The 13,010-nt window shown below is 36.9% G+C and overlaps 1 protein-coding gene across 5 annotated transcripts in view; it reads right to left on the bottom strand.

Annotated features, from left to right (window-relative positions):
* ZNF407 (zinc finger protein 407) overlaps nt 1-13,010 on the bottom strand; it is a 334,117-nt gene that overhangs the window by 93,586 nt on the left and 227,521 nt on the right. For 4 of the 5 annotated variants that reach the window (XM_027650921.1, XM_027650926.1, XM_027650925.1 and 1 more), the window contains exon 8: nt 3,374-3,552. In XM_027650921.1, the coding sequence (XP_027506722.1) occupies nt 3,374-3,552 (179 nt within the window). Of the gene's footprint in view, nt 1-992; nt 1,175-3,373; nt 3,553-13,010 lie in introns of those variants that run through there. The other variant, XM_027650924.1, reaches the window with a different exon arrangement.

Raw genomic sequence — 13,010 nt, 5'->3', positions numbered from 1 at the left:
ATCACTAAATTGATAGTCACCAACATGATATGACAATTCACTCTTTTATTGTATTCATTTTCCCTTTGTAATGACATATTTTCAGATTTGCACATTGATAACAAGAATATACATGAACAGCTTCAACTGGAACCAAATTTCTACGACTAAAACATTAACTGCAAGATTCCTGAGCTTGCTAGTAAGCCCACTTTTGTTCTTAGAACAGCAGTAAGATCTATCATCATTATAAATGTGATTTTAAAAAGAAAATAAAGTAACAGTCTCTGAATTTCTGGGTTTTTTTCAAATAAAATTTCAATTTTAACACAGTCCTTGAGAAAATAGGTCAGAGAATATGAAGAAATAGGCACAAAGCTCTTACCGAATGACACACAATGACACTTTAAAAAACAGATTTGATGATTTGTATAAAAAATTAGAGGTTAAATGCATAAACTGGTTTTTGAAGCATGATCTAGCAAATTCAATCTACAGTTTTATGTGCAGACGCATATATTTCTGTAGGCTTGTATGCATTAAAGTCCTCTTGTTCAAATGCAGCACAGTTTAAACATTAAAGACAAAAGTATAATCTAGACTGTTATTGTTTTAAAACATATAAGGTTTATAAGGAATATAGTTGTATTGTTACAAATCTATGACAGAGGGAACCTATAGCAAAAAGAGGAAAGAAAGTCTGAAGACCTGGTTTTGTGGCATTTCCGTATATCAATTTCTCACATTATATAGAGTCTGAAAGATGCAGAGCAGAAGTTCTGAAACACCTTTCAATTACAGTATCATCCTTACTCATGTAGAAGCCAACTTGTTTTGCCTCCCACCTTCCACAGCCTCTCTCTTAGAAATGCAGCTTCTTCAAGCTCCTTACTACCACTGAACCCATAAATGCATAAAGTGGCTGCCAAAGAAAGCTAAATAAAACCTAATATTACAGCATTATATTACAAAGAGCATTAACTTTGAATTAGAAGTCCAACTGTCAATCTTAATTTCATAGATGAGAAACAGACTTGACTTTTACTCCCAGTCACATCCTAAAGGTATCCCACAGTTCCATTCCTGGTGACGAGTTTCTGACTGTCCTGCAAAGTAGCTGGAGTTGCTGTCTGTCTCTTTACCAGTGATCAGACTTTATTTCTATCTGCTCAAAGTAGCAAAAGGTTTGGCTTTCCTGTTACAAAGCAGTATTAGAACACAAAAGACAGACAAATATGTTTAAGTTAAAAAAATCAATCTTATATGACACTTTCACACTCCTATCATCCTAAAGGGTTGTATGTCGTGTTGTAGATTCTCTGTGGGTGCAGCCAATGACCAATAAGTCATCAGTAACCGTGAACCAGCCACAGAACAAATCTCATTTTTATAAGGGATGTTAGCCAGGGCACAGGAGTTGTCCTTCATTCCTCTAAAATTCTTCTCTAAAACTTTTAACTCTCAGATGTCCAGCAGTCAGAAATGGATTGAAAAGAAGAAAAGAAACTCCCTTTAAGTCTGATATGAATACACAGTTATCACCTAGGTTCCTCTTTACTTGTGTTTCTTCTTGAAAGGAAAATACAGCATTTATTTTAGCAACGGTATTATGCAAACAATATTTCAACACTTTTACTGTATACCAATTCTAGGCTAGCCTGGCAATAATTAGGTGACAATCAGTTCTTGCTAGTGCTAATATATTTCTACAGTACCCTACTTAGTGGAAGGGGATTTCTACAGCATAAAAATGAATGTATAGAGATGAGATACCATTAGTATACAACACATTGATGACTATTTTCCTATGTTGCCAAGACAAGTAAGTTGAATAGTTTTAACCGCAGCATGCTGCAATGAACAATTAATTTACCCAGATATGGTCTTGAACAAATAACATGAAAACGTACACAAACATTTGTAATTTTGGGATGTTAGTGATTCTACCAGTGTTATAGCTCTCTGTATTATGTCTGTCTATCCGTCGACTGAAAGCATTTGATTTTTTCATATTAAGTGGGATTATTGTAGTAAAAATCCAAGAGTGTCTGCATTTAAGCTTCTGAGTTGAATATGCTTCAGTGAGAACTATGGTGAAATGTGATCAGTTTTCTGACCTATTTTGAAATTGGTATTCTGCCAACTGGCATTTTGTTTGCACATCCAGATATTATCCACCATATGCTGACATGACATGATGATTGGTTCCAAAATGAAGTGGAATACTTGGCAAATAGAAATATATGGTACAAATAATACACTGTCTCTAGTCAGAAAAGCAAGTAGTCATTTTGAAAAGACTGAGAGGTTTTAAAATAACTAGTTTGTACACGCTGCACAGAACTGAACGAAAGCTCTTCACGTTGTGTTTTTTATGGGTATGAGGGTTTCAAAAACTGAGATCAATTCCTTACAGAAGAAGATTAAAATCTGACACAGGAGTACTAATAGTAGTAATTCAGTGGAAGATTAATTTGCATCTCAGGAAGAATTTGGCCCACATAGCTTCTTCCTCCTCTGGATTCCCCAACTCCTTCTCACCATCTGTTCTTTTTTCCCACTGCTCTGACTTGTCTTCTCACCCAGTGATGTCTAAGTTATCTGCTTCTCCCGAGTTAAGATCACATTTCATTCAAGCTGTAGTCTAATTTTTTATTATTTCTCCTAACCTCCTGCCATTGAACTCTTATTTTTCTCCTAACTGTATGTTTCCATTAAACTTTTGCCTTCTACTCTGAACTGTAGAACCTGTAAAAAAACCCAAACCAACGAAAAACCTTGTTCCTAAACAGAAAACACCCCAATTTTCTTCTTTGAATTCCTTTTTCCAAAGCAACAGTTTTGTTTTGCATTCCTCCAGTGACTTCTGTGTGTGCTCTCTAATGCAAAGCCTGAAAACATATATCTAAGTTATTGATTGATCTCTGCTGTTCTATCTTTAATGCCAAACACTGTCTACTTTTTCGTAATAAAATCTAAGAATGTTTAAAGTACATTAATTTGTCACTGTATTTCCTGTGGAATTTTGTTTTTCTGTTCTTAGGGGAATAGTGTGACTAGAGGGACTTAATACAAATGTTAAAAAAATATTTATTTATAAAAGTTCAACTACATTTCAAAAGGAAGCATCTAAATAGCATGCACTTCTGATGTTTATTTATTGAACTGCAAGCTTTGCTTGTGAAACATGAATGGATTTCAGTGCTTAATACATAACCTTCAACCCTAGTGAAAACTTGAGGATTAAGCCCATTTTAAATCCTGTTCTTCAGAATAAATGATAATAACAGAATAAATGATAAAAACATAACTTCTCATTTTCTTATTACAATCATTTAAACATGCACATATAGAAAAGAGAAGAATTTGTAAGCAAAGAGAGGAATGACCTTACCAGCATGCAAGTATGCCAGATCAGGATTTTCAATGTCTGGGTGTAGTTCTTTCAAGTGGTTACGAAACTCCACAGGGATATTGGTTCCATAGTCACATTTAGGACAGTTATACATTTTTACTCCTTCATGCTTTCCTGTATGCAAGATGTGTTTACGGATATTTTCTGCACAGTTAGACCTAAAAAGTAATGAAAAAAAAGAAAAACACAGTATAATTTATTTCCTACTACTGGTTCAAATAAAAGCTAGTGTTATAACAGAAAATCAGTTCTTAATAATCATTCTTCATTATCTGCACAATATTTGCATCCTCTTGCATAAATATTGTCCTTTTCATGAAAGCTCCCAAAATTGTTTCAGGTTAACTGAACATTACATCTGAACCAGAAGTATTAAAAAAGGATTGATTTTTTTACATTTACAGAAGTCTTAAAATTTTTATTTTTCTCATGGTAGTCAGTGATGAAATTAAACAAAAGTCTTTAACTTAGCAAGACTGAAATACACAAATGCCTATAACAGTCCCAACAGAGCTCACATGAACCTTTCCTACACAATTCCTAGATTCCACAGGAGTTGCTGTGAATGATTTTTCTAAGTATGTTCCACCAACTCTCATCTCACCCTATGAACTCTTCCTAGGAAAAAGAATTGAGTTGTTCAAGTTTATATCTCTTTGAAAATACACATGGATTCTGATACATCTTAAATACAGTTTTTGTGAAAGCAGTGGAGTTTTCATGCATATTAGTCAGAATACGTAGACAATTAGATTAATGCATTTCAAAGAAATATTTCTAAAGATATTTCTAAAAAAAAGGGAATAGAAAAATATTTTACAGTTCTTTTCTTCATGAAGAGATCCATATGGGAGTAATTTTTAATTTCCAGTCTTTAAAATGTTGCAGTCTCATTACAAAATTATTTTGTATTAGGATTTCCTACTTATTCAAACTTTGTGATGAATCCTATATAAAATATAATGTTGCTTCATTTATTTCAATCAGAAATAGCCATTATATTTATTCTTTAATCAAAAGAATGGCCTGTATATGCGTGCCATTGTTTTGGAGTTTTATTTATTTTTGTAGACTTTCTTAGTACCATATACTATTATTATTGCCAAACTAAGAAAAATAATTCAGTTTAACTAAAAAAAGTACAAACACCTGTGAACTACATAAATGCATAATACTTCACAAATATTCAGATGAGACAAGTGTAGTGTTTTGGGTCGATTAAACTGATTGTTTATCTGTCACTATCAGCAATACCACAGTAACAGGCAACTAAAAAAAGGACCCCCAAAATAAACTGGAAGTAGCAGCTTGAAGTTCTGCTGGAGCGCTTGTCTCTCCCTCGGAAATGGTCATAGTAAAGTTGGTATCTGCCTTACGGTGCTGCCAAAGCTCACCCTCTGTCATGTCCATCTGCTATATACTGGTATAATGATCAGACTCCTGAGAATGTCAGAGAAGACACTTATCACTGAAAAATATAGAAAATATTGGTCCTCAGCATCTTTCAGGATCCAGCCCTAAAAAAATTACAATGCTCATAAATGTTGTTAAAATGAAATATGTATTTAAAAAAAGGAAAAAAAAAAAGGATAGTGTACACTGCAATGAAAGCAGAAGACAACCCGGTAACCTTCTATCATGGGTTATACTTTAAAGGGCAGTAGATTAAAGCAGAGCATATGAATCTGAAATAAAATATCTGTGTTCAAGTCTCATACTATGTTAAGGGAGGATATAAAAGTTTTTACTTTGAAATATTTCTGTGAAATATCTAAAGGATCTGTTGAAACCTATGTAAGAGTTTTGAAGAAAACCCAGCCTGTTCAAGTCATAAAAGGTCAGTTCTATCTCCTTTGATTTGGAATTTGCTCCAACCACTTTAAACAGAGAAATACCAAAGTCTCATTTATTCAGTCATCAGTAAAAATCTGTGACTAAACAAACCAACATACTGATATAAAAATTTTAAACCCATGTTTTTCCATGTGGCAAGGCCAGAAAGGTTTAATCAGAAATAAGGAATTTGAGATCACAGGGCATTACAAATGCCCCCTCATATTAGGTTGCAAGGCAGCAATTGCAATCATAAAGTAAACCATGAAGGTAACAACTGGCAAATCCAAGCACTTTTGAAGCCAAGTAATACCTTTAAATATGACATGACAAAAGTACTGCATATAAAATGGTTTTTAATTTTTCAGTGTGCTTTGAATGTCTGTTTTATCAGAAGTCTTCTTGAGCCCATGTACTGTACAAGTATGTTATCATATGTTTGACACAAAACACCTCCACCAACACTGTTTAAGTGTGTAGTTACATCACTTCATCTCATAAGAATAAACACAGAAGTGTGTGATTTTAAACAGCACTGTATTTTCATTAAAGCTATGGATGATAAGCATCTAACTAAAACATTATAGTGTTGAAATAGTGATGAGAGCTTAGCATTTGACAGGCCTTGTATTATAAGATTCACTTCCAGGTGTTTATAAACTTGAAAATACAAATTTCCTTTGTTCTGAAATTTGGAAGTTAAAGTCCAGCCCAAAAGAAATCGTTTGAGAAAAGTCCTCCTGTTTTTTGAGTTCCAGTCTAAATTACAACCACAAACAAATAAAAGCAGCTTTTAGGAGACTAGTCTGTATTTCAGTAAGGTTAAACCAGAGGTCTCCAAGTTAAATTACTATTATCACTGCTTAATGTAAGCACGCTTTCATCCTCATAATCCATTTTGAAAATCAAATGTATATATTTCTGTCAATTTGTCCATGCTCTGCAATAACAGGAAGGGAACTTATTAGAGAGACTTAATTAGTCTAAAGCTATAGTCGATGGGTTTATATTCAATTCTGATGCAGAGAAACACAACAAAAAGGTTCCTTTTATTTCATGTCTTGCAGTAAGTCTTCTTATTAGATGTGAAAAAAGGTTTGAGATTCGATGCAAACCCCACAACAATTCTATTAAAGGGAAGAGGGAGGCCTGTATAGTTTTCAGTGTCCTGTCAGTGCTATGCATGGTAAAAGAGGAGATGGAACTAAGGTACATTGCAGATGAACAGGAAATATGAGGAGCTGAAAAGCTCAGCCCATACTTCCTATGCAACAAGCCTGTATGACTTAATCCATCACAGACTGATATATTGGGAAGGGCATAGGCCTACTTTCCCCTGCACACATCCAGGAGAGCTCCCACATTTCTGTAAAGGACAACACTGTGAAATAAGGGAGACAGATGGCAAGCTTCTCCTGAGAAATGCAGCTACTGCTTAAGATGAACAGAAAACCTCTTTTGGATGAAGATAAAAAAGGGCTTTTATCTCTAATGTTCATTGCACAGTGATGTGTTCACATTGCTGTTCTAATTGCACATTTCATGTTGCCATTAGAAATCCATTCCTACCAACCAGTTACCCCTCTGTTTTTTGCTGCTCTCAATACATTAAAGGTTGCTGTATATTCAGATATAAACTGGAAATGACTTACTGATTGCAAAATGGTACATAAGTCAGAGAATCACAAAATGTTTAAGGTTCTATGGGACCTCTGGAGGTTGTCTGATCCAATCCCTCTGCTCAAGAAGGACCACCCAGGGCCAGTTGCCCAGGACCATTTTCAGGCATCTTCTGAATGTCTCTAGGGATATCTTCCAGGCTCCCTGGGCTACCTGTGCCAGTGGTCCATCACCCTTACTGTGGAATAGTGTTTGTTGGTGTTCAGACAGAATACTCCCTATCATTCTGTTTGTGTCCACTGCCTCTTGCCCTGTCACTAGGCACCACTGAAAAAAGAGTCTGGCTTCCTCTTCTTTACACCCTCCCTTCAGATATTTGTGTACATTGATGATATCCCCTGAGTCCTATCTCCAGGTTGACCAGTCCCAGCTCTCTCTCAGTCTCTCCTTATTTGAGATGCTCCAATGCCTTCATCATCTTAGTGCCCCTTTGCTGGACTCTCTCTACTATGTCCATGTCTCTCTTGTACTAGGGAGCCCAAAACTGGAGCAGCACTCCAGGTGTTGTCTTGCCCATGTTGACCAGAGGGAAAGGGTCACCTTCCCTGGCTGCAATTCTCGAAATGCAGCAGCAGGTATCATAACAGTGAATAATAGCTTCCAATTGACAACTGCGGTGGCACTAGCACAACGAGCCTCACGGTTTTTCCATAACAGGGCCTAAAGCAAACTTCCTTACTCCAAGGATGAGAACAAAACAATTTATTTTTTGTTTCAGTGGTGACTGTGCTTGCACAGGTATTATCCACAGAGTGACAAGGAAGCCTAATGCCACATGCATCCAAACCATTGCCTGCTTTTTAGCAGCACTGGTTCACTTTGCTGGAAGGGTGGAATAAAGTGGAAGGTTAGGAGTTGCATAAAATGGCCAGACACTATGTCAACATGAGAAGCTGTTGCCATTGTTTAATGTGTCTTCCCTCTCCTACCCTTATATATATGAATCAGTTAAGGCATCGTGCCAAGAGCAAGAAAAAGAGTGTCTGGTCTACAGAACACTGGGAAATTCAGGTTTCTGGTAAATGAGACAAAAGTTCTCACAACTCCCTTTTGCCCCTCAAAGTAGTATAACTGCCCCTATTAAGACATTTTCTCAGTTGCATTTGGGAAGATATAGTGTGGCACTGACCAGATTCCTTAGCAAAACTAGGTCTACTCACTGTAAACAGCAGCACTGTTCAGGGTTCTGGGATGGCAGAGCACAGATGTGCACTTTGCAGGAGGCAGAGGTGGGAGTTCAAAGTCAGCAGCAGGAAAGCATGGGTGGAACGATGAGTCTTGGAGCAAAACTGTGCCAGGTGGGGAATTGTCAGCCTGAAGGTCCCCACAGTAAGTGCTGTCTCTGGTTATTATTCCCCTATCATCTCTTCCTTCTCTCCCATCTTGCAAGGCTAAGCCAGCCAGTCTCACTAGAAAGCAGTACAAGCTGTACGAGGGTAGGGATTCGGGCAAACTTTCCTGCTGCAGAGGGGCTCTGCATTCCCCTCAGCCAGTAGCACTGGTTTAAGCAGCCTGTGTAAACAGCTCAGTTTAGTAGCTAACTGCAGAGCTGTGGCTGCCCAATACCAGAGCTATTTGCCATCCTCACCTTTTACAAGGCATTTTGGATAAAAATCATAAAATAAGAGAAATTCACAAAACATCTGTTAATTCTAAATTTGCCCATGCAGAATAGGAATACTTCTATATTTCTGAGGGTTGTCTCCATGAGAATATGTTAGCATTGTATTCAACAGTTAAATGAAATATAGCAGGAAGTAACCCATTTTTATTATTTTTTTCCTATTTACTAATAAGAAACTGAAATTAGAGCACTCTTCCATTATGCATTGCCTGACATTATCAGAAAGATGCTTACTGCAAGACACGGAAGTGGAAGGTTTCAGAGGTGCAAATGAGGCAAAATGTTAATTATCTAGTCCACTAAGTTTTAAAAAATTTAGCACCTTGTAGGGCTCTTATTTGCACGAAATAAACCTTTTTCAAAAGGTCTTCTCTAGGACATTAGGTACAAACATCTTCTTTCTGCAGAGAAATGGATATAATGTAAAGGACTTATGGCAGCTCCATGGACATCACTATTTATAACAGAAAAACAAACACAATGATACGACCGACTGATTGAAAATATTTCTACTTTTTCCTTGTTCGTCAGTATGAATCAAGTTCACTCTCATATCAAGAGCACTCTGAAGGTCTTCTGCACAGTTTATAACCTGCTATGCAATCTGCAAGATGTACACAGCAATTGCAGTATTTTGATTGGAAAGTAGTAAAGTCTCCAGATACTTTCTTCCAGAAATAAAAGCAGTTATGATGAAAGCAAACTTCTCAATGAAGCAGCATATATATTGTAGATTCTTAACCTCAGTTATTCACCAAAGGTTTGCAGGTATTTCTTTCACAGAAAATGCCATCTAACTTGGAAAACTGTATTTAAATCAAAACTGTAATAACGTAATTACACTAAAAAAAGGAGAGCCATAGATTTTTTAGAAATGCAAAGTCATACAGAACATTCAGCTTGACCTCATGAACAGCACAGTTCATAAAATGTTTTCCCAGTGATTCTTTCCTCAAACCGTAACTCTTTCTGGTACTAAAACATGGTTTTCAGAGACACATTGAAATCTGATGGAAAGCAACAGGGAATCTTTTGAAATCTTATGCAAATTAATCTACAGTTGATCACTCTCACTTTTACAAACTGTCATATTTCTCATCCTCCTACATCCAGCTAACAGTGTTACATGTCCAACACACTTTGCTCCTGTAGAATCCCCTGATATCTGGACTCTAGCAAATGAGCTATAGAGACCCAGTTCCTTATAATTCACTTCCAGGAATCATCAGATTCTTCCTAAACTCTTTTCAGTTGTAAAGATTGCTTTAAGCTTTGAATACTAGATTTCACGCCAGTGCTGAATACATGGATGTCATGACTTTCCATGTGCTCAGCATCCTCCAGTTGCAGCCAGGAGTTCTGGAGCTCTTGGATCCTCCTCAAAGCACCAAATGCTCAAGTACACTCCTTTAAATGCAGAGACCTTTCAGGTTGTTTTCAGAATTACTGCTTTCCAAAATACAACCCTTCTAGCCTGCCTTTGTTTCTTGCTGTCATTAAATTCTATGAAAACTAGTATTCAGTACGGTAGTGGTAAACAACCTAATGGGCAATACTTTCTTTACAGGAAAAAAACAAATACCTCAACCTGTGGTAATTGCATTATACAAACAGGCTTATTCAATCAAAACGATCAAAATGACAGTCACTCTGCCCAACTTCTACTAAGCAAAAACTCAGACACACAAGCCAAACAAAAAAATCTACCCAGCATACTCAAGATTTAGCTATATTTCCGAATTTAAAATAAAAGAAACTTATTGCCAGTTAATGCAAGCTAGCTACATTATAGTACATAATCTGCATGTACCACTGGCACTCAGTTCAGATCACAAGTTTAAAAATTAAAGTATCAGCTTACCTCTTCAGTGCAACATGTCAGTAGAGTATTGCACAAGAAATAATAAAAATTAGCAAAAAATACATTGTGTAATGTGTTGAAACTAACATTATAAACTGGTAGTGATTATTATACATTAAAACACATACATAACATATATATGTGGATGTATGTACAAGAAATGCAGTACGTTTTCTCAGCCTTCTCACTACTAACACGCACCTGGGTTACTTTTTCCTTGCTCTTCTCCTTTCAAAGTAAAAACTTTACCTTTTATTTAGGTTTTAAATGACCGGGGGAACAATCACATGGATACAAGTGCTAGCTCTCTGCAACAGACCTCAATTATCAAGTGACTTACAATACTATTGCCAGAATTAGCAGCATATGGCTCCATGGGAACTCAGAAGGCCAACTACAATGTACCCAGTACCAGCTTAGTTTTGCCTGTGTCACTGCTGGCAAACATCTCTCTGTGCTGCTCCTAAAGACCTCTGGTGGAGAGTGGCAACGAGTTGCTGGGGAAAAGCAACGTCTTTACCACCACAGCTGTTTCTGCATCGAACATTTGCTCACAGCTGATGCTTTTCAACTATACCAAGATAAGATGACTGAAGTACACACCCACAGTGTCATAAAAATGCATGCCTGACAATCTGGTGGCCACACGTATTGCCATGTTTTCATGTACTTGCATGTATTGCCACTCAGAAAATATGTAGTAGCCCATAAAAGAGAGTACACTACATTTACATGCTTTAATGAGATTTTATAATGCAGTCAGTTTCACAAAGAAAATAATAAAAACGTATTTGGGATTTATTCTGATAGTGTTATAGCAACACCCAGGGATAATAATCGTAATGTTTTCTGCTTTTCTACATTTTTAGCTTGCATTTTTTTCTGTAATGATCTATTTGTTATGACATACAGTATGTGTGACAGATGTCCAATGCTGGCTGCTAAAAAGTAGCAGAGCCCTGTAGGGAAGCAGCAAAAACTTGTGCGTCAGCACTGAAAATGATGGAAGATTGATAATTACTGCTTGTGTCTAAGCTCCATTCAGCAGACTAGCATGCCCAAATTGTAATTTGGCCACAGCTCCACTCTTCTATTTACAATGTATTGGAATGAAAAGTCCCAATTTCAAATAATTGATCATTACAACTACATGTGATACAAGGAGTAGATTACAATAGCCAAAGTGCACATTTTTAAAGGCAAATTCAAGATAACTGGAAATTCTGAAGGGAAATAAGTGAGGTACTGCAGTCTTTTTTACTTCTGAGGAATCTGTAAAGCCACTTACAACCCTGCACAGTGAAGAACTACTAAAGTACAAACCCAGTGCTGGCATCTAGATCTACTCATGAATTTTCAATCAGATTATTTTTCTCAAAAACAAACACAAAAATTAAATCCAGAATCAAAACCAAAACAAATAAAAAACCCCAAAATCAAATGCCAAAACAACAACAACAAAAACCTGAGAAAAAGAGAACAAAACCAAAAAACCCACTTTAGTTCACAACAGACTTCACAATTTAAAGAAAATCTGATTTTTGCAGAAAAAAAAATTCTCTGATTCCAAGGAAGTAAGGTTTCCTGCCTTAAATACTTCCACTAATTCTACTTTCTACAGGAAGAGAATGAAATAAAAAAGACGCATAGACAGAAACCTGCAAATTGTGTCAAAGCTACTAGACTTGGGAAGAACAGGTGGAAAGGGTACAGAAAGGCAGGGAAACGTGCCTCAGCTTTCCACTTGTGCTGTGGTCCTCACTGACCCCAGGGGTGCTGTGCAGAGCTGAGCTGCTCAGCTTCTGAGTCTGCTTCTGAGTAGCTCTTCAGAGAGAACCTCAGTTTCTCCTTTAACTAAATAGAAAAGAAAAAAAGCAAAACAAACAAACAAAAAAGGGCAATTTTCCATAGGACTGGTCTGCTGCTGAAAACTCTCTGTAACATTTGCTAGAACTCCTGGCTTCTGCGTTGCTGCAGGCAGAGTGGGCTCTGTAATGGCCTGGCTCAAGGGCCCTCTGGATCTGCATGCCTGCAGCGTGAGGGATGCAGAGGTCTGCTGTGCACAGTGCACTGCTGCACTGTGTCAGCCAAGGTTTAAGTGGTAGAAATAGCAGGTGGAGTTCATCTATTTCATGGTAACTGAGAATAATCACTCCATTGTTCATGGGCTTCCTCCCTCCCCCTTTCCTTTCTTCTTGGAGCAGATGGCATAAAAGAGAAGTTGGTCTGAGAAACAGCATATCTGTAGTGGTGTAAGGACGGAGACTGGGCTTTAAGTATCATAGGCCCTGATTTAACAAGGTATTTACGCATTTGTGCAGCTTAAGTACAAGCAGCCTCCATCATTGACTTCAAAAGAATGACTCACAAGGTTAAATTTATGTACATCATCAAATACCTTGCTGAAATAAGGCCATGGAAAACATCCACTTTTTTAAAAAGCCAGAATGAATTTAATTGAAGACACGCATTTCCTTTCAACATCAGTTTTTTCCCTATTGTACTTCTTTTAATGACCACATAAAGTAACTGAACAATTCTGTAGACTCTGTTTGTATATCCACAGAAACACATAAAGTATTTTCACAGATACAGAAGTGCAGATGAAGCCTAGGAAA

The sequence above is a fragment of the Corapipo altera genome, unplaced genomic scaffold (genome assembly GCF_003945725.1).
Source record: "Corapipo altera isolate COAL_440 unplaced genomic scaffold, ASM394572v1 24, whole genome shotgun sequence".
Classification (NCBI taxonomy): Eukaryota; Metazoa; Chordata; class Aves; order Passeriformes; family Pipridae; genus Corapipo; species Corapipo altera.
This window is presented reverse-complemented; position numbering and strand designations above follow the sequence as displayed.